The sequence below is a fragment of the Aotus nancymaae genome, unplaced genomic scaffold, assembly GCF_030222135.1.
Source record: "Aotus nancymaae isolate 86718 unplaced genomic scaffold, 86718_ANA_hifiasm-v0.15.2.pri h1tg000089l, whole genome shotgun sequence".
NCBI lineage: Eukaryota > Metazoa > Chordata > Mammalia > Primates > Aotidae > Aotus > Aotus nancymaae.
In genome coordinates this window covers 6,628,359-6,647,837 of record NW_026988504.1, presented here as the reverse complement: position 1 = coordinate 6,647,837, position 19,479 = coordinate 6,628,359, and the positions used below count along the sequence as shown (strand labels likewise).

The 19,479-nt window shown below is 59.0% G+C and overlaps 2 protein-coding genes across 7 annotated transcripts in view; one reads left to right on the top strand and one right to left on the bottom strand.

The window, feature by feature from the left end:
• The first annotated feature begins 982 nt into the window (after positions 1-982).
• On the top strand, positions 983-3,927 carry AANAT (aralkylamine N-acetyltransferase). 2 transcript variants are annotated; one of them, XM_064369335.1, is made up of 5 exons: positions 983-1,361; positions 1,889-1,967; positions 2,428-2,665; positions 2,928-3,082; positions 3,487-3,809. In XM_064369335.1, exons 3-5 carry the CDS (start codon positions 2,503-2,505, stop codon positions 3,790-3,792), a joined length of 624 nt encoding a protein of 207 aa, XP_064225405.1. In that variant the 5' UTR covers positions 983-1,361; positions 1,889-1,967; positions 2,428-2,502; the 3' UTR covers positions 3,793-3,809. The 2 variants fall into 2 exon arrangements, with proteins under 2 accessions (XP_064225405.1, XP_064225406.1); XM_064369336.1 differs by lacking the exon at positions 1,889-1,967 and having other exon boundaries at positions 3,487-3,927.
• A 753-nt stretch (positions 3,928-4,680) lies between these two features.
• RHBDF2 (rhomboid 5 homolog 2) overlaps positions 4,681-19,479 on the bottom strand; it is a 29,652-nt gene continuing 14,853 nt past the window's right edge. For 4 of the 5 annotated variants that reach the window (XM_064369678.1, XM_064369680.1, XM_064369681.1 and 1 more), the window contains exons 3-19: positions 15,098-15,268; positions 13,593-13,717; positions 12,945-13,140; positions 12,670-12,873; positions 11,534-11,662; positions 11,092-11,210; positions 10,742-10,936; positions 9,011-9,122; positions 8,764-8,838; positions 8,092-8,253; positions 7,734-7,843; positions 7,550-7,613; positions 7,361-7,455; positions 6,968-7,043; positions 6,786-6,886; positions 6,468-6,621; positions 4,681-5,823 (exon numbers count right to left, since the gene is read on the bottom strand). In XM_064369678.1, coding sequence (XP_064225748.1) covers positions 5,404-5,823; positions 6,468-6,621; positions 6,786-6,886; positions 6,968-7,043; positions 7,361-7,455; positions 7,550-7,613; positions 7,734-7,843; positions 8,092-8,253; positions 8,764-8,838; positions 9,011-9,122; positions 10,742-10,936; positions 11,092-11,210; positions 11,534-11,662; positions 12,670-12,873; positions 12,945-13,140; positions 13,593-13,717; positions 15,098-15,247 — 2,487 coding nt within the window. In that variant the 5' untranslated portion in view covers positions 15,248-15,268 and the 3' untranslated portion in view covers positions 4,681-5,403. Of the gene's footprint in view, positions 5,824-6,467; positions 6,622-6,785; positions 6,887-6,967; positions 7,044-7,360; positions 7,456-7,549; positions 7,614-7,733; positions 7,844-8,091; positions 8,254-8,763; positions 8,839-9,010; positions 9,123-10,741; positions 10,937-11,091; positions 11,211-11,533; positions 11,663-12,669; positions 12,874-12,944; positions 13,141-13,592; positions 13,718-15,097; positions 15,269-18,438; positions 18,639-19,479 lie in introns of all 5 variants that reach the window. The other variant, XM_064369683.1, reaches the window with a different exon arrangement.

The following is a 19,479-nucleotide window of genomic DNA, read 5'->3' as shown; positions in this document are numbered from 1 at the left end:
GTAACCTCAGTACTTTGGGAGGCCGAGGCTAGTGGATCACCTGAGGTTAGGAGTTCAAAACCAGCCTGGCCAACATGGTGAAACCCTGTCTTTATTTAAAAAAAAAAAAAAAAAAAAAGAGAGACCGATTCGATAGCAGGCATCGCCTTCTGAGGCATCGCCAAGTGGCTGTGATTAGGATTGGCCACCAGGGGGTGCAATGGAGTCACAGTGTATGAAGGGACAGAAGAGGCCTATGGGGAGACCCTGGAGGTTGAAGGTGGGGGTGCCAAGCTGAGGTCTTGGACATGATCACCCTGCCAGGCCAAGCCCTAGGAGGTCTCCGGTTGGTCCTGAGAGATCTGTCGAGGGTCCCTTCTAGCAGGCAGGTGGGCCCAGAGAACAGGGACGGGCCCTGGGAGAGGGGACCCAGAGACAGGAGGAGTGCGCGTGGTGGGTGGGCAGGGGCGTTGGGACTGGGTCACTCCATTGTCAGGGGCTAAGTGTGTCCCAAACCGTGTGGGTAGGAGCAGGAGCTTTCTCTGGGGGGTGTTGAAAGAGTGCACCTGTGAGACCCAACCTCCAGGGCCCCCAGGAGCCCGAGATGGACAGGGGATCTGCACTGCTGGGTGGGGCAGACAGGCAGGCAGCGTGGCAGGGGTGTGGGGGGACGGGGCAGGTGCCAGCTAGAGAAGAGCTAAGGGGCGCAGGATGGGGTGTGAGCTGGAGGGCAGGGGAGAGGGGCCTGCATCCAAGGGAACACCAGCACCAGGTGCCAAGGCCTGGCAGCCCTGGGAATGGGTGGAGCCAAGGTCAATGGCAGTCAGAGAGCTTTGGAGTTGAGATGTTGGGTAGAGCAACCTCCTGAATATTTAAGTAAACTTGAAGTAGAACTTAAAGTGCACAAATTGGCAGCTTGAATTCCCACCACCTCCCCTACAGAAGAGGTGGGCTTGTCTAAGACTCCGAGGGACAGTGGGGGGATCACTGGTGCTCAGCCAGTCGGTGACAGAACAGGGATTAGAGCTGGACCCCTAAGACTTAGCTCCATGCTCTCTTCCCCAACCCTGGGGCCTCAGTCAGCCTCTGGTAATCCCTTCTGTGCCCAGGGCACCAGCGCTGATATTTCCCTTCAGCAAGGCAGGGGCAGGGAGTGAGGGTGCCAGAGCCCTGCTGGCGTCATTCTGCCTGGTATAGCTCGGGAGGTGGGGTGGGGGAATTAGAAGCCTCTGAGAACAGCACCACATGCTGCTCGGGTAACACCTGCTACTACAGCCTCGCAGCCAGGAGTCCCGGATTTTCCTGGTTCCTGTGCCTGCAGACAGGCCCCCAGGGCGACTGGCTTTGTGAAGGGAACACTGAATGCCCTCTCCATCATCCAGGTAGGTGGAACCCCAGCCCCTGGGTGGGGTGGAGAGGCAGGAGCTGGCACGGCAGGGGAGTGGGGGGGATGGGCAGGCGCTGGTGAGAGAAGCACTAAGGGGCAAAGGATGGTGTGTGAGCTGGAGGGCAAGGGGTGCACTTTAAGGACCCCTCAGCTTTCAGGAAGAGGAGCTTCCCTGCTTGAAGCTTCTAGACATGGAGGGAAAAGTGTAATTCATGGAGCTTATTGTCTTGGAAGGTGGAGGGAGGGATGGCCTCCTAAGAACTGCAGATCTGCAGGGTGTCTTGGGAGACAAGGGTGCCCAGAGGGACACGTCTGATGAGCTGGATGTGTGGGGCAGGGGGTGTCCTATGCACCCTCCTTGCCTGCTCCTCCCCATCCCCCAGGCCATTTGCAGCCCCTGACTCCCTCTAACCTCCCCACCCCCCACCACAAATCCTGCGTGTGTGTGGTCCAGTCTGAGCCATCTGGATAGAAGTAGAGGCTCCCTAAGGGCCCACTTTGATTAAGGGGCTTTTTCTCTAGGATCAAGGGCTGAGGCTACCTAAAAGCTCTCCGCCACAGGACCTTGCACCCAAAGGACTATAATCTTCCCTCTGGGCAAGTAAGATAAGCCACGTGAACGGGGGTGTGGGGGACCCGGGCACCCACCCACTACACAGTTGCATTAGATGTGGTCATTGGAGGTTCACGAGTCCTGCATCTTCTCCCACCGTGGGCAGCAGGGTAAGGTTGGGGTGCCTCAGGCTCCACTGAGCCCTGCTCATCCGTCCCACCATCTCTGGGGCTCAGAAGCACCCAGAAGGCACCCCGAGACCAGTGTCTGCAGGTCTGCAAGGGGCAGAAACCTCAATGCATCCTTCTGGCTGCGAGGGAAAGGTGGGGAACCAGTGCCAATATCTGCAGTCCCTGGCAATAGCCTCGGGAACCAGGGACCTGGGGAATGTGCCCATTGATTTGGGGGCTGGCTCCGCCCCAGTACTTGCTGCAAAAGAGGCCAGATGATCACTCTGTGTGGCCTGCCTCTCGAGATACGGATCAGACCCCTGTCTGTTCTCCAACAGGTGCTAGGAGGCCCTCCTCGGCTTAGGAGGCCACTTCCGAAGCTGGGGCACCCCAGGGAGGCAGCAGTGGCCAGGATGTCCACGCAGAGCACCAACCCCCCGAAACCCAAGGCCCCGCATCAGTCGCCTGGGATCCCCAAGTCCCCGAGCTGTCAGCGGCGCCACACGCTCCCCGCCAGCGAGTTTCGCTGCCTCACTCTGGAGGACGCTGTCAGTGCCTTTGAGATCGAGCGTGAAGGTGAGCGGCCGCGCACAGGGTCGGGGGGTGCTCCACTCTGGCCCAGCTATCCTGTGGGGAGGAGACCCTTGAGTCTCCTGTCCTTGGAGGCTGGGTCCCAGAGTATCAGACCAGCTGTGCGCTCAAGAAAGTGGGGAAAACAGCAGCCCTAAACCCCATTTTCCTGTGGGGAGTGGGCCATCTGAGTGGACACTCGGGGTGCAGTGGGCAGTGGGCGCGAGGCACAGTGACCATCGTCACCCACCCGAGCCTCCTGCCACAGCCTTCATCTCCGTCTTGGGCATCTGCCCCCTGTACCTCGATGAGATCCGGCACTTCCTGACCCTGTGTCCAGAGCTGTCCCTGGGCTGGTTCGAGGAGGGCTGCCTCGTGGCCTTCATCATCGGCTCGCTCTGGGACAAGGAGAGGCTCATGCAGGTGAGATGGGGCTGCGACGCCCAGCTCCGGGGAGGCCTCTGAAGACAGAAGTCAGCCAGATGGTGGGGAGGGGAGACCAGGGGCTGGGATTTCATCCTCCAGAACTGGAGAGTACAGGCCGCAGGACCCCTCCCTGGTGTAGCTGCCTGGCATAGCTCGGGAGGTGGGGAGGGGGGATTAGAAACCTCTGAGAACAGCACCACATGCTGCAAGACCTTCTGGGTCTTCCAGTTTTCTCCATGGGGTTGGGGGTATGGCTCCCAATTTGGGGCCCTCCTTGGCTGGGAAGGGAGCCCTGACTACATGCACCCAGGGGACACCCAGCTCCCCACCTGGGTAGGTGGTTGGGGGGAAGCACGCGTCAGCAGAGGTGACCTGGGTTCTGGTCCCTTGCTCGCCCCCAGGAGTCGCTGACGCTGCACAGGCCTGGGGGCCACATAGCCCACCTGCATGTGCTGGCCGTGCACCGAGCCTTCCGGCAGCAGGGCAGGGGCCCCATCCTGCTGTGGCGCTACCTGTACCACCTGGGCAGCTGGCCAGCCGTGCGCCAGGCTGTGCTCATGTGCGAGGATGTGCTGGTACCCTTCTATGAGAGGTTTGGCTTCCACGCCGTGGGTCCCTGTGCCATCAGCGTGGGCTCCCTCTCCTTCACGGAGCTCCACTGCTCCCTGCGGAATCACCCCTTCCTGCGCAGGAGCAGCGGCTGCTGAACTGGGCTGCCCACGTGATCCCCTTCTCTGCCCTGGGCTCATCTCAGCTTGGCTGAGCATGGAGACAGCAGCTTCCAGAGAGTGGAGAGAGCAGGGCTAAATAAAGAAGACGTGGGGTGGCTTCTCACGGCCTGAGCTGGAGTGGTGTGTCCCGTCTGTCCCCACAAGGCCTCTGGACCTCGTGTGTTCTGAACTCTGTGCCTGAGACCGGGCTGGGTTAAACGGGGACAATGGGAGGTGCTGTGGGGTCCCTGCCTCCTTTCCTCCCTGGTCAGGTGGGCAAAGGCACCAAGGCAGATCCTCACAGGAGCCCAGTGCTCAGGGGGTCCTTATTCTCCCCAGCCTCATGGATGCCCCTTCGCCCCTCAGTCCCTGGGGTGGGGATAGTGGGGAGCAGGATGGGGCAGAGGTGGCCTGTGCTGTGGAGGCAGCTTGGGGCAGGGAAGCTGGGGCAGGGCCCTCTGGCCATGGTAAGGGGTCATGCCCCATGCCTCCTGGGCAGCTCCTCGGTGTGGTGGGTGAGGCACGGGCACAGGGAGTGGACCTGTCCCCAGGAGGAGTGACAGGACAAGTGCTGTGCCTTCTCCTCAGCACCATCCCCATCGGGGCAGGTGGCCCCTGGGCCCAGGCAGCCTCTCCCTGCCCTGCAGCCAAGGCAGAGCAGGTGGGGGTGGGAACCCCAGGGGCCTTCAACCCAGCCTTCCCAAGTGGATCCCCTGAAGTCTTCACATGACCCACTCTGGTTTCTGGCCCAACTAAATCCCCAAGAGGCTCTGCGAGTTTTCTGCTGTCCACTGTGCCAAACCGCAGTCTCTGAGCTGCTGATGGCTGACCCCTCACCCCTACATCCCAGGGTCATTCTACCTGAGGTCTCCATTAAGGCAACACTGCCATAAAGAATATTATTTAATCCATAAGATATCTGTACAAAGTTAGCGTTCCTTTGAAAAATTAAGACTGATATAAACTGGTAGAAAACGGGCCTGATGAGCCTTGAGCACCTGCTGGGAGCAGGCCTCAGGGTGGCTCCGTCCAGGCTCATTCCACCTGAGGTCTGCTTGTGTCTCCTCGCTTGCTCTCTGCCTCTAGACTATGGCCAAAGCTTCTCCTGCAATGTCCTGTCTGAGAGCCTTATGGATGGGCTCACAGGGCAGAGGTAGGAGGACAAACAGGAAGGGCCATGGTGGGCACCCAGCCCTCAGGCAACTAAGGGCACAGCCATGTCCCCAGCAAGGGCACGCTTGGGTAGTAGTGAGGGAGAAGGCACCAGCAGAGGCAGTGCTGAGGACCCTGGGAAGAAAAGGACCCTGCCCCCAGGAGATGGTCCCAGCATGGAGCTGGAGGATGTCGGGATTCGGGACCCGAGGCTCGGAGAAGCAGGTGCCTTGGATGTGCCGGAGCTTGGGCCAGGATCACGCAGGCCTCACGCCCCCAAAGAACCCGGCTTAACCGACCATCTCACACGGAGTCAGCCTCGCCTGGCAGCGGGAGGCCCGGGTCCAGAGCCCGGGCACTGTCTTGGGTCTCTGGCATGCAGGGCACTCAGCAGTGGGCAGCCCTTGCAGGCAGCCCCCGTGCCAACGGCGCTGTGGCGCAGCCGTGGGACCCGGGTCAGTGCAGCACCTGGTCCAGCTCGTACTTCTCGCAGAAGCGGCTGGTGAAGGGGAAGCAGGTGAGGTGCTCGATCCACGGCCAGTTAAAGGGGTAGATGTACAGCCAGAGCACCAGGCCGGCGAAGAGGCTGGCGAAGGCCAGCAGCGACACCAGGATGAGGGCCCGCTTGCGGTACTTGTCGCTGGTGCCGAAGGTGATGTAGGGCAGGAAGGCAAAGGCCAGCAGCAGGCCGCTGAGGAAGCCGAAGATGTGGGCGATGTTGTCGATCCAGGGCAGGAGGCCGCAGGCGAACAGGAAGAGCACGATGCCCGAGAGGTTGAGGAAGGCCTTCCAGGGCCGCTCCAGCAGCGGCCAGCTCTGGAAGAGCTCCACGAAGAGGCAGGCGAGGAGGCCGAACTGTGAGCCGGCCGGTCCCACCTGGGGCGGGGCGGGGGAGATGCGGCTTCAGGCAAGGGTGGGCGGCCTGGGCCGGGCCTGTGCCTTGGGTCATCCCATCGATCAGTTCCTCCCTGGCAGGCACTGGGGACCCCTGAGGCTGAGGGTCGGGGGTCAGCTGGAGCTGCCAGACCAAAGCTGGGCCTGCTCTGTCCATTCTTTCAGCAAACACCGAGTGCCTACTGTGTACGCCCCTGGTGTGGGTCACAGCAATAAGAAAGACAGACAAATTCCGGGCCACACACAGTGGCGAGAGGACGGACACTGGGCAAGCTAGATGAGTCAGGTGGAACTGATCAAAGGCTGCTGACAGCGCTCATGGGCCATTTCCTACCCCTCGACCTACAAATACCTGGCATACTGCCAGGCAGTGGGCATGGTTATGAAGATAAATGAGGCAGTGGAGGGACAGGGTGACTCAGGAGCATCACTGTTCCCTCTCACTGGGATTAAGGGACCAGCCAGTAAGCCCCCAGCTTAGCCGTCCATCTGTCACAGAGCCCAGCACAGGAGGGGCCCCATGTCCCTCAGGCAGATCCAGGTGGGTGGAACAGGAGCAGCAGGACTGGCCCCCTACGTGCCGAAAGGCTTCAGACTCAAGAGGGTCCCGCCCCCCACGTCCTTACCTCCGCCCGGTATGGGAGGAAGATGGCACTGGCGAGGTTGCCCGTGATGCCACTGAGGATGAAGATGATGGCGATACGGTGCCAGCCGGCCAGCTTCTCCAGGTCCCTCAGGATGGTCATTTGAAAGACCACAGACACGAGGCAGTGCACCACGCTGGGGGAGGGACACACCAGGCGCGGCCTTCAGTCAGGTGCTTCAGGAGCAGCGGGCTTCGGCGGGTTGGGCCAGCCATGCCCAGGCCCACGAACCCTTCTCCAGGGATCTGGCTGGGCGGCCATCACAGGGGCCGGGTTCGGGGGCAGTGAGGAGCCTCTTACCCGGCATGTAGGAAGAGAGACAGCCAGAGCCTATAGAACTGATCTGGGACCTCTGGGTTGAGGAAGGGCAGCAGCCCACACACCTTGTCCAAGCAGTGCACCTGGGGGTGGGCGGATGGTGCTCAGCGCCCCAGAAGCCTGGGAGGGAGTCCTCTCCCCCACCACCCCAGGCCTCGCCTCACCTGGGAGCAGAGCGTCGCTTCCTCGTGGAAATAGCCGTGCATGAAATCACAGTATTCCCGGGTGGTGATCTCACAGCTGGGTCGACGGTGAGGCAAGAGGGGGCATCAGGGCCCCGAATGACCACTGCCCACCTCGCCCAGAGCCCAGAACCTGGCTACAGCAGGCATCACTGGCAGGAGGGGGATGCCCCTTACAGGGCCTTCGACTCTGGAGCAAGCTCCCTTCCTCCAGCTCACACCATGGGTGGCCCCAGAGCAGGGGAGGGAAGGACAGTTATCAGAGGGCATTGACCCGGCAGCTGTGGGTGGTGACGGTGGAGGAGCAGAGGGCCCACAGGAAACTGCAGCTCGGGGGGCGGCGGGACAGGCCGAGGATGGGCCCAGGTGGCTCACCTGCCCTTGGTGCCAATGCAGCAGGGGCGGCCCTTGATCTCGCAGTCTATGTGCAGGAAGCCCGTGTGGTTGCTCCTGGCCTGCTCTGTGCAGATCTGCCGGGAGGGGCACCGGCAGGGGAGTGGGTCTGTGCAGTGGGCAGGTCCCCCGTCCCTGACCTTCCCAGACACGCCTGCCAGGGACACTCACCGGCCACTTGGTGATGTCATCGGGCCAGATGTGGGCACCGCTGGAGGCCGGCTCCTCACAGGTCCTGGAGACAGACATCAGATTGGGCTGTGGCACCCCCAGCCTGCCACGTCCACCCAGCCATGTCCCTATGGGTGGCTCCGATGGCCTGACCCCGAGACCCAGCAGAGGCTCCAGGCCCTACCTGGGGTCCTGGTGACAGACAGCCCCCGATGTCCGCTTCTGGCCCAGATCAGACTTGTCCATGGGGGGCCCAGTGTCATCCTGCCACTTGACAAAAGTGGCCAAAGTCTCCTGGAGGGCAGAAGAGGGCTGGTCGGTCACGCCGGGGCCAGGTCACCCCCACTGGAGTGGGCAAGGACAGAGGCTTTTCCCATCTTCCCAGGGCTCAGTCTCATCTAGGGGGGTCTAGGGTTAGGGTTAGGGTTAGGGTTAGGGTTATGTGGTCACTGCCTTTGAAGGGCCCATCCCCCAGGCCAGGGCAAGTGGGGCTGGCCCGGGACCAGGGTCCAGCAGGGGTGGGAGGGAGGGCCTGCCCCCACCGAGCAGTCCTTCCGCTGGGTCTGGATGCAGCCTGAGTGGTCGTTCTGGACACAGCAGCCCGAGTCCCGCTCCAGGTCTCGCTCCCGCAGCACCAACTGCTCGATCTGCCTGTCCTTCCGGATGCAGGGCGAGAACTTGGCCCCCAGGTGGATCAGGTCAATCTGGCGGAGGGGAGTGGAAGGGAGCAGAGGGGAAGGGAGGGGAGGGGAGGGGAAAGGAGGGGAGGGGAGGGGAGGGGAAGGGAGGGGAGGGGAGGGAAGGGGAAGGGAGAGGAGAGGAGGGGAGGGGAGGGGAGGGGAGGGGAGGGAAAGGGAAAGGAGGGGAGGGGAGGGAAGGGGAAGGGAGGGGAGGGAAAGGGAAAGGAGGGGAGGGGAGGGAAGGGGAAGGGAGGGGAGAGGAGGGGAGGGGAAGGGAGGGGAGGGAAGGGAGGGGAGGGAAGAGGAGGGAAAGGGAGGGGAGGGAAGAGGAGGGGAAGGGAGCAGAGGGGAGGGGGAAGGAGAGAGTGAGTTTGGGCCCCAGACCTGGGAGGGGTCCATCACTCCACCTCTGCCTTGTGGAGTCTCCCCCTGATGAGGGGCCTGCCGGTGGGTGAGCAGCCCACCTGCCCAGCTGGGGGTGACAGGGCACAGGGGCTCCTGGCTCAGATGATGTCCCCCGGCCTGGACCCTCACCGAGCTGGGGCCGACCCAGAAGTTCTCCTGCTGGATGTACTTCACGCTCTCGTACACACCTTTGTTCCGCAGAACCTGTCACAGAGCACAGAGGCAGTGCAGAGGAGGGCGTCAGAGCAGCGTGGACCCTGGGAGTGCGCAGAGCCTCCAGGAAGGGGCCAGATAGTTGTGGTGGGAAGGATTAGGTACCCATGACACTGAGGCCTCCTGGGGGAGGCTGGGACTCCCAGCATGGAGCCCGACTCACCAGCTGGGTGGTGATGTGCTGGGCAAAGCCCACGGGTGCGATGCCATACGTGCAAATCACCAGCAGCGTGATGATGACATGGACGAAGGTCAGCCAGTAGGTGAAGTAGGGCCTGTGTAGAGAGGCCTCGGGTCAGCCGAGCTGAGCTCCTATGCCCATCTTCAGTCCCGGCCGCCGGGCCACCCCGGCCCAGTCGCCTGGCTCTGCCCTGTCAGCTCATCTCAAACCAGAGCAACTTTGAAGATGTACCTCCAAGCATCTCTCTCCAGGCTTAAAACCCTCTGACAGCTTTCCACTGCGCTTGGTACAAATTCCAGAATCACCCCCTCTTGCTGGCTGCAAAGCCTCACCTGCCCGACCACCTCTCTGGCCTCTTTGCCTGCATTTCCTGGGATACTTTGCTCTGTGCAGCCCCAGGGCTTTTGCACAGGGCACCACTGTTTGTCCTGACCACACCCCTCCCCACCAGTTGTTCACTCTCTCTCGGTCCTCCTCTGGGACTCCCACCACACCTATCTTTTCTTTTTCTTTTTTTTTTTAGACAAAGTCCCACTCTGTCACCCAGGCTGGAGTACAGTGGTGCAATCTTGGCTCACTGCAACCTCTGGCCCCAGGTTTAAGCCATTCTCCTGCCTCAGCCTCCTGAGTAGCTGGGATTACAGGCGCCCACCATACCTGGCTAATTTTTTTTTTTTGTAGTTTTAGTAGAAATGGGGTTTTACTGTGTTGGCCAGGCTGGACTTGAACTCCTGACCTCAGGTGATCCGCCCACCTTGGCCTCCCAAAGCGCTGGGATTGCAGGTGTGAGCCACCGCACCTGGCCATTGCTTGTTATTTTCTAATTTGGGCCCAGTGTTTATTGGGCTGCTGCAAATCAGAAGCCCTGTTCTTCTTCCCCAAGGGCTCTGCATGGCCTCCCCCAGGGTCCCCTCACTCCCAGCCCATTTGTTTTTTGAGACAGAGATTCGCTCTTGTTGCCCGGGCTGGAGTGCAATGGCGTGATCTCGGCTCACTGCAACCTTCACCTCCCAGGTTCAAGCGATTTTCCTGCCTCAGCGTCCTGAGTAGCTGGGATTATAGGCATGCGCCACCATGCCCTGCTAATTGTGTATTTTTAGTAGAGATGGGGTTTCTCCATGTTGGTCAGGCTGGTCTCCAACTCCCGACCTCAAGTGATCTGCCCAGCTTGGCCTCCCAAAGTGCTGGGATCACAGGTGAGAGCCACTGTGCCCGGTCGCCAGCTTCTTTTTTTAAAGTAGAGGTAAGATCTCACTATGTTGCCCAGGCTGGTCTGAAACTCCCGGGCTCAAGCAATCCTCCCACCTTACCCTCCCAAAGTGCTATAATTACAAGTGTGAGCCCTGGCCCCAGCTTCTAACTGGCCTCTGACCCAGCCTGCCCTCCCAGCTCCACCTCCGGGGGCTCCATTTCAGGGCCTCCAGGCAGTGACACTCAATGAACATTTGTTGACTGGCTGCTGTCTGGGAGCAAGGCTGAGGATGCAGGCTCAGAAAGCATGGGGTGGAGGACAGGCGGCAAGCACCCAGGCCCTTCCCAGGTCACGTGCACAGCCCTTGGGACAGGGTGCGCCTTCGAGGGTGTCACTACACTCCTGACCTGCAGGAGATGCTCATGAAAGGTTCACTGAATGAGTCAAGGGGAGCTTCAGGAGGGCCCAGAGGAATCTGGAAGCCTCCAGGCCCTCCTGGAGGCTCCAGGGCGGCGCCTCACCGGTGGCTGTCGAAGCTCTCCAGCTGCCGCTGCACGGTGCTGCTGATGCTGCGGCGGTAGCTGCGGTTCAGCCAGTTGCCCACCACGCCCAGGCCGTAGTGCCGCTTCTTCCGATCAAAGGCAAAGTGCTTCACCTTGGAGGCGATGCGCTTGCCGCGCTGGGGCCCGGGAACTGGGGCTCGGCCACACTCCTTCCTGGTGGGGATGGTGGCTTTCAGCCTGATGTCCCCCCCCCGAAATACTCCCAGACCCCACCAGGGTGATCGGAAAGGGCTTGGCGGCCAGGGTGAGGTCTGGGGATGTCCCCAGGCTGGTGGCTGGCCTGGAGGAGGGACTGCCCCAGCACTCACAGAGGGATTTGCACCCCATCGGGGGAGACAGGGGAGGCTGAGTGTGGGATCCCTCGGAAGTAGCTGGCAGAGAGTGGGGGGGACTCAAAGACATCGTCAGGCATGGAGCTCATTTCTTCCTGGGGTGGGGGACAAGAAAACACAGTGTAAGGAGTCTCCCAAACACTGCACCCCAGCACCCCAATTCAAGGGCAGGACATGGCTGGACAGACAGGCTCTTCACTATGAAGCGGGAAGCCACATGCCTGTCAGCCCCAGTGGTGACTTTCCCGGGTGGCACTGTGCCCTACCCCAGATCCTCGCTCTACCCAACAGAAAGATGGGGGCCCAGCAGCTCCACACAGGACCATGCCACATTCCGCCAGTGGGCCTCTGGCCTCCTCACCCAGCTCCCAGGCCACCTCACCCCTCCCGTCCCTGAGGGCCCACACCCCATGCTTGCCTTACTAAAAAATGAGGAGTCAAATGTGTCTGCCCCATCAACCACATCCTCCTCCAGGAAGCTCGGGAAGGCAAAGCTGCGCTTGATCACCCGGCACCGCTGTCCGGTGGCATCCAGCACTGAGCGCCCCTGTGCACAGGCAGAGGCACAGGCATCAGGACCAGGGCCCGGCCATCCAGGCCCCCAGCCCCAACATCGAAGGAATCATCAAGCCCATCTGCCTGCAGGCAGCACCTTGGGCGGAGGGATCCTGCCCAAAGCATGGAGGTTCTGCAAGCTGAATGGGCAGGAGGAGCTCCTGAGACCGGAAGGTCAGGAAATGGGGCACCAGCTTCTGTTGGCACACCACTCTTGGCACAGTTTGGAGTCACCTTCCCCTGGTCCTGCTGCCCCTCTGGCTTGGGCTGCTGGTATCCTAACACTCAAAGCAACCCACGCGCTATACCCTTACTCCCAAGGCTCGGGCCGTGTCTCCATCCTGTTTCTTGGCACGGAACAACAGGCCCCTGCCCACCTTTCTGATCCCATCTCCTGCCACTGCTCCCATAACCGCCTGCTGCTCCCTCAAAGCACCGCACTTCCCCCGGCCTCCTGGCCCTTGCATAGGCCATTCCCTCTGCTGAGAATGCTGTTCCCTTCCTTCCCTAGTGAACATCTCCCTGTTTTTCTGTGCTTCACTCGATGTCTTCCCTGATACCAGCCGCTCTCCTAAACTGACCACCCTGAATGGTGACCCTCACCCTGGGCTGGGAGCTCAATCAGGATGGCAATGGCTCTGCACGCTGTGCCCAGCATGTAACAGGGACTGGGCAAACCCAGGTGGGTGAGGAGTCAGCGCACGTCTCACTTCCCACTTCCCCAGCTTAACAGTCAGTGCAGAGACCAGGTTCCCAAACTAGGCAGGCGCTGGGGGGTCATAGAGACTGAAGACAGACAGAAGGATGGAAGCCGGGGTGCTGTGCTTCGGGGTCCCTCTTTGCCCAGGGATCCCAGCACACCCACTGTCCTTGGCACTGAAGGCAGATGCCCGGGTGAGCTTTAGGAGATGCTCCTATGAGAAGCAGAAAGGAGGGGCAAGGGAGGGAGGCTGGGCAGAGGTGGGGGGAGACGGGGGCCCTGCAGGAGGGGCCCTGTACCTTGAAGAGGGCAGCGGCAGCTTGGAAGCTCATGTGGGCCACGGACATCCTCTTGCGGCGTGGCAGGTGGGAGTAGCCAGAGCGGACGCTGGTGAACGAGGTGAGGGACAGGACTCCAGGGGTCAACGGCGGGTGCGGGGCGTGGGGCCTGTCCACCTCCTCCGGGTGGCGGAAGGCCCGGCCCCGGGCCAGTGGATCCACAATCTGGAAGGGAGGGGGCAGTGAGCAGAGCCACTAGGGTCCCCACCCCTGCCCCCTTTCCCTGTGGATCCCACCTTGGGCAGCTTGCAGGGCTTTGGGGACTCGGTGCCCTGGAAGGATGGCACCTCCTGGCTGGGGAGCTCCAGGTCCCGCTGGCACGAGGCCTTCAGGCGGCCATAGCGCACACTGCAGTGGTGCAGGCTGCGACGCTGCCACTGCTGCCGCTGCCCCTCCCAGTCGCCGCTGACTCCAAACCACTGGGCTGCACCCCTGCGGGAGCAGACAAGGAGCAAGTGGGCACGAGCTTGTCTGTGCCTGTGCACCTGAATGTGTGGAAGCGGTGATGGCACGTCTGTGCCGCGTGCCTGCAGCGGGTTGCGGGGCGGATCCACCTGTGAGGCCCCTGGCTGGAGCCCAGTGACCAGATAAGCAGAAGCAGGGGAGGACTAGAGCGTGAGGAGCCAGACTAGGGCCCCAGGCACCCCCACGCTGATCCAGCCAGCTCCTCGAACCTCCTTAGCCTCCACACCATGACATTCTGCAAGGCACCTATCCGCCTCCCCATCTCTACCATGACATTAGGCTGCAGGGAGACACTGCTCTTTAATGCCTGCCTACTCCTTCCAGAGAGGGGACGTAGGGACCAGGCCCAGTAATGTCCAGGCACCAAGAATCCACAGGTTGCTGGGTGGGGGGTGCTGGGCTTGGGTGTGGGGGCTCACTTGCGGATGCTCTGGGACAGCGAGGCCTGGCGGCGGAAGCCGGGGCGCTTCTCTGAGCTCTCCTGCCATCGGGCCCGTGGCTCCTGGAGGCTGACGCTCTTCAAGAAGGCTGGGTTCTTGGGCCTCTTGGGGAAGAAGGAGGGACGGCAGGCAGTGACGTGTGCGGCCCAGGACCGAGGTTGGCTCTTCTTTAGCCTCCCATTCTGAAAACCCTGAGAACAATCCTCAACCCCAATCTGCTTTCGTTGTGAATACATGTATATGTATACGTGCTTTCTTGAGACAGAGTCTTGTTCTATTGTCCAGGCTGGAGTGCAGTGGTACGATCTCGGCTCACTGAAACCTCCACCTCCCTGGTTCAAGTGATTCTCATGCCTCAGCCTCCCAAGTAGCTGGGATTACAGGCTCCCGCCACCACACCTGGCTAATTTTTATATTTTCAGTAGAGATGGGGTTTCACCATGTTGGCCAGGCTGGTCTTGATCTCCTGACCGCAAGTGAAGTGCCCGCCTTGGCCTCCCAAAGTGCTGGGATTACCGGCGTGAGCCACCTCGCCTGGCCTACATATATACTTTTTGAGACAGTGTCTTGCTCTGTTGCCCAGGCTGGAGGGCAGTGGCACCATCATAGCTCACTGGAGCCTCAACCTCCCAGGCTCAAGCAAGCCTTCTACCTCCGTGTCCTAACTAGCTGGGATTACAGGTGTGTGCCACCACACCCAGCTCATTTTTTTTTTTAAGTATTTTCCAGAGACAGGGTCTTGTTATGTTGTCTAGGCTAGTCTTGAACTCCTGGGCTCAAGTGATCTGCCTGCCTCAGCCTCCCAAAGTGATGATATTACAGGCATGAGGCCACCGCGTCCAGCCTTATTGTGAATTTAAAATTGCCATTGTATAGCGTTTCTCCGTGAACCCCAGCGTGTTTCCCTCCCTCATCACCCAGTACCTCCCCTCCACGCCATGACGCTCCTGCCTCTGCTGCGTCCTCTGCAGAGCTCTGGGCTGAGCGGGTGGTATTCACATCGCTTCCCTTTATACTCCAGGCTGTGCGGGAAGCCCACGCTGCTACGAGCTTGTTTCAATGAGCTCTTTATGGAGCAATAGCCCAGACTGTCAGAAACACTGATTCATTTTCGCCCTCTTCCAAAGGAACCGGGCACTGCCTAGGCAGGCTGCTGATGCCAGGGAGACATTGTCCCTGCTCACCCGTGTCAAAGACAGCCCCCAGCCCTCAGAAGAGAGACCAAGAGTCCAGCAAGCCCTTTCTTGGGGCTGGCACTTCCTATCTGCCTCTGACCATGATGAGAGTGAGCCCGGTTCCCAGCCTGACTCCCTGTGATTATTTTGGGCCCAGGAAGGAGGGGGTGAGGCCGAGTCAAGGGCTGCACAGGCAGCAGCTGTGGCTCAGGAAGAGCCTCTCTAGGAAGTGAAACTGTCCAGAAGGTGTCATGTGGGCACATCTGTCGCCTGCAGCAGGACAGTAAGCCCCCAGGCCGGCCCCCTTACCTCAGGCAGCATGCTGTCCTGCTCGCCAGGGGCCTGGGTCTCTTTCTCAGGGGGCGGGATGGTGATGGAGAGGTTGGGTGGCTTCCGGCTCTGCAGGCGGCTGCTGGACACAGAAGACACGCTCCCGCCATTCTTGTCAGCAGAGGCCATAGTGGGCAGGAGGCAGGAGGGCTGGAATGGAGACCAGGAGAGCGGCAGTGGTTGGTGGAAGGGGTGGGGGGTATCAGGACCCAAGGCACGCTGAGAACCGACTGACCTGCCCAAAGCTGTTTCAGACATCTCTGGGGACTAAACCCAGCCAGAAAATCCCAGCACTGTGGGAGGCTGAGGCAGGCAGATCATCCTGGCCAACATGGCAAAACCCCGTCTCTACTAAAAATACAAAAATTAGCCAGGCGTGGTGGTGCATGCCTGTAATCCCAGCTACTTGGGAGGCTGAGGCAGGAGAATCGCTTGAACCGGGAGGGGTGAGCTGAGACAGCGCCATTGCACTCCAGCCTGGGGTGACAGAGTGAGGCTCCATCTCCAAAAAAAAAAAAAAAGAGCATCAAGACGACAAACGTAGAGCTGAAGTGCTCTTGACTGCCTCGTCGGGGTAGGCCAGGGGGCATAGGGCGGCTTCTTGTAGACAATGGGTCCTGCTTTTGTCTCTGGACAGGGTGGGTCAAGGGAGGAAAAGAAGGCTCCAGGACAACCTGGTGCTCCCAACAAGCTCGGCTGGGCAGGTTCGTGCTACGCTCCCAGGGCCAGCTGTGCAGGAAGCAGGTGGCTTTTGGAGGAGGGCTCCTGAGCTGTCAGCAGGAAGGAGCAGCTCAGCCAAATGCCCAGAGAGATGAGAAACCTACTATAATGGCTCCTGTCCCCCAAGCCCACCCGGTTCATTTTTCTGTTTCTGTAGAGGCGGGGTCTCTCCATGTTAGCCAGCCTGGTCTGGAACTCCTGGGCTCAAGACATCTGCCTGCCTCAGCCTCCCAAGCGGCATGCACCTGTAGTCCCAGCTACTCGGGAGGCTGAGTCAGGAGCAGAACTTGAACCCGGAAGGCGGAGGTTGCAGTGGGCCGAGATTGCGCCACTGCACTCCAGCATGGGTGACAGAGTGATAATCTGTCTCAAAAAAAAAAACAAAAAAACCCAAAAACCAAAACAAAAAAAAACAAAAACAAAATAGCCAGGTGTGGTGGCACATGCCTATAATCCCAGCTACTTGGGAGGCTGAGGCATGAGAATTGCTTGAACTCAGAAGGTAGAGGTTGCAGTGAGCCAAGATCATGCCATTGCACTCCAGCCTTGGCGAGAGTGAGACTCTGTCTCAAAAAAAAAAAAAAAAAGATGACTAAAACTGCCACTTGTCTGGCACTTTCCCCCCATAGTGAGAACATTGTTTAACAATATAAATGACATATGCTTATTGCAAAAAAAAAAAAAAAAAATCACACAGCCAGGTGCAGTGGCTCACGCTTATAATCCCAGCACTTTGGAAGGCCAAGGTGGGTGGATCACTTGAGGCCAGGAGTTCAAGACTAGCCTGGCCAAAATAATGAAGAAGTACCATCTCTATTAAAATACAGAAATTAGCCAAGCATAGTGGCTTGTACCTGTAGTCCCAGCCACTCGAGAGACTGGAAGGCAGGAGAATAGAATCGCTTGAACCCACGAGGTGGAGGTTGCTGTGAGCCAAGATCACACCACTGCACTCCAGCCTCGGCAACAGAGTGAGACTCTGTCTCAAAGAAAAAAAAAATCAGACTTCTATAAAGCAGAACGTGAGCAGATGACCCTCCTTTCCCCCCGATCCTCTGGAAGGTCTCTCTGGGCCTGGAAATACATACTTCAAAATTCTACACAACTCATGTCATTTTTTGTTTTGAGACAGGGTCTTGCTCTGTTGCCCAGGCTGGAGTGCAGTAGCATGATCTTGGCTCATTGTACGCTCCACCTCCCAGGTTAAAGCAATTCTCCTGCCTCAGCCTCCCAAGTAGCTGGGGTTACAGGTGTGAGCCACTGTGCCTGGCCCACATTCTTTTATCTGCAGCGTGGACATCTTTCCCTGTCAGCACATACAGATGGACCTACATCTTTTCTTTTTTTGAGACGGGGTCTCACTCTGTCACCCAGGTTGGAGTGCAGTGGCACCATCTTGGGTCACTGCAACTTCTGCCATCCAAAGTGCTGGGACTACAGGCAGAGGCCACTGCACTTTGGATGGCAAAACTTTTTTGATGAATGCAAAGATTTTTTTTTTTTTTGACACGGAGTTTCACTCTTGTTGCCCAGGTTGGACTGCAGTGGTGCGATCTCAGCTCACTGTAACCTCCTCCTCCTGAGTTCAAGCGATTCTCCTGCCTCAGCCTCCCGAGTAGCTGGGATTACAGGTGCCCACCACCACTTCCAGCTAATTTTTGTATTTTTGGTAGAGAGAGGATTTCACCATGTTGGCCAGGCTGGTCTCGAACTCTTGACCTCATACCTGCCTCGGCCTCCCAAAGTGCTGGGATTACAGATGTGAGCCACTGGGGCCTGGCCAATGGATGCAAAGATTTCATAGAATGGAAGGCACCAAGATTTACTTAAGTCCCAATTGCTGGCTGTTTCGGATGTTTCCAGAATTAGAGACATGGGTCTGATGTTGAAACTAACATCCTTGCATATGCCACGTGTGCCGTTTAAGTATATCACAAGACCACGTTCTGGAAGCAGAATGGCTGGGTTGAAGGGAAGTCCATCCCGAATTTCAGTGGGTCTTGCCCAATACCCCATCTGGGGATTTCCTGTGCTTGTGCCGCCAATCTCCAATTCCCCTCTGACTCCACCGGAATTAACACCCACTGGCTGTTTCACTCTCTTCGTTTCATCTCTTGCTCTGGCCCATGACCGTCTTCTTGCTAAAACCCCCAGCTGTCTCCTCTCCCTCACATCCCAAGGTTCCTGGGCAAGTTTTGTTTTTCCTCTCCTTGTTCAAAGCCAGGGACTCCATACCCACCTCCCTGGGAGCCCTTCGGCCAAGGGCGTGTGTGGGCTGAAGCATGGGATGCACGGGTAGGCGAGACAGCAGCCGTGTGTATTCTGAACTCTTCTTCCCTCCATCTCGACCTCACCTCCGCCATCTCCTCTCACCTGGAGGCCCACACCACTCTCTCAATTCCTCTACCTGCTGCCTCGAGCCCTCTGACACTGATCATTCTCCGCACCACAGCTGGGACAAGCGACCTCCCGAAAGCACAGATCACATCTGTCACTCCCTGATCAACAGTCTCCCAGGATTTCCTGTTCTCACCCAAAGTCCAAACGTCTCACTGGGACTTCCGGGCCCTCTCTTCATCTCTTCCCGTGCCCTTGCTTACCCCTGACCCAGCTTTTGTGGGCCCCTTGTTGTCTCAAACTCGCCAAGCTCTGTTGGGAGTGGGGTTCGAGATCGAGAGCGCAGGAGCCGGCGGCACATTCTGGGCCCACAGTCTTGCATTTGCTGTCGGGTGAGTCACTTGGCCGCCCAAGTCCTTACCCGTACAAGGGGGAGAGTCACAGTTCCTCCCCAGGGAAGCATCTGCAGGACCAAATGAGCGAATGACATTGCTGGGCATGGTGGCTCATGCCTGTAATCTCAGCACTTTGGGAGGCTGAGGCAGGTGGACCACCTGAGGCCAGGAGTTCAAGACCAGCCTGGCCAACATAGTGAAACCCTGTCTCTACTAAAAATACAAAAATTGGCTGGGCATGGTGGTGGGCACCTGTAGTTCCAGCTACTCAGGAGGCTGAGGCAGGAATCGCTTGAACCTGGGACGGGGATGTTGCAGTGAGTCGAGATTGTGCCATTGTGCTCCAGCCTGGGCGACAGAGTGAGACTCAGTCTCAAAAATAAATAAATAAATGAGTGGATGGCTTCACACACTGAAGCACTGTGTCCACACAGAAACTTGGACAGGAAGTGCTCAGCAGCCGGCTCCCCAGAGCCTGAAAAGGGAAACAGCAGCAGCGCCCGTCAGCAGATAAAGGCACGAATGTGAAATGTGGTCAAGCCACACAATGGAGCATCTTTCAGCCACAAAAGGAAGGAAGTCCTGACACAGCTACAACATGGACGAGCCTTGAGAATGCTGTGCCCAGTGAGAGGAGCCAGTCACAGAAGGCTACCGCTGCCTGGGTCCACGCATATGAAGGCCCAGAATAGGGACACCTACAGACAGAAGCAGGCTAGTGGTTGCTTAGGACTGGATAAGTGGGGACTGGGCAGGGAAGAGGTGACAGCTAAAGGGTGCAGGCTTTCTTTTTCTTTTGAGACAGTCTCGCTCTGTTGCCCAGGCTGGAATGCAGTGGTGCGATCTCCACTCACAGCAACCTCCACCTCCTGGGTTTAACCAATTCTCTGGCCTGAGCCTCCCAAATAA

Bases quoted from the DNA above. Each gene is read 5' to 3' on its own strand.
- AANAT (XM_064369336.1), top strand. From the start codon at position 2,503: ATGTCCACGCAGAGCACCAACCCCCCGAAACCCAAGGCCCCGCATCAG. The intron at 2,666-2,927 runs GTGAGCGGCCGC...CTCCTGCCACAG, and splicing joins CTTTGAGATCGAGCGTGAAG to CCTTCATCTCCGTCTTGGGC. The intron at 3,083-3,486 runs GTGAGATGGGGC...GCTCGCCCCCAG, and splicing joins ACAAGGAGAGGCTCATGCAG to GAGTCGCTGACGCTGCACAG.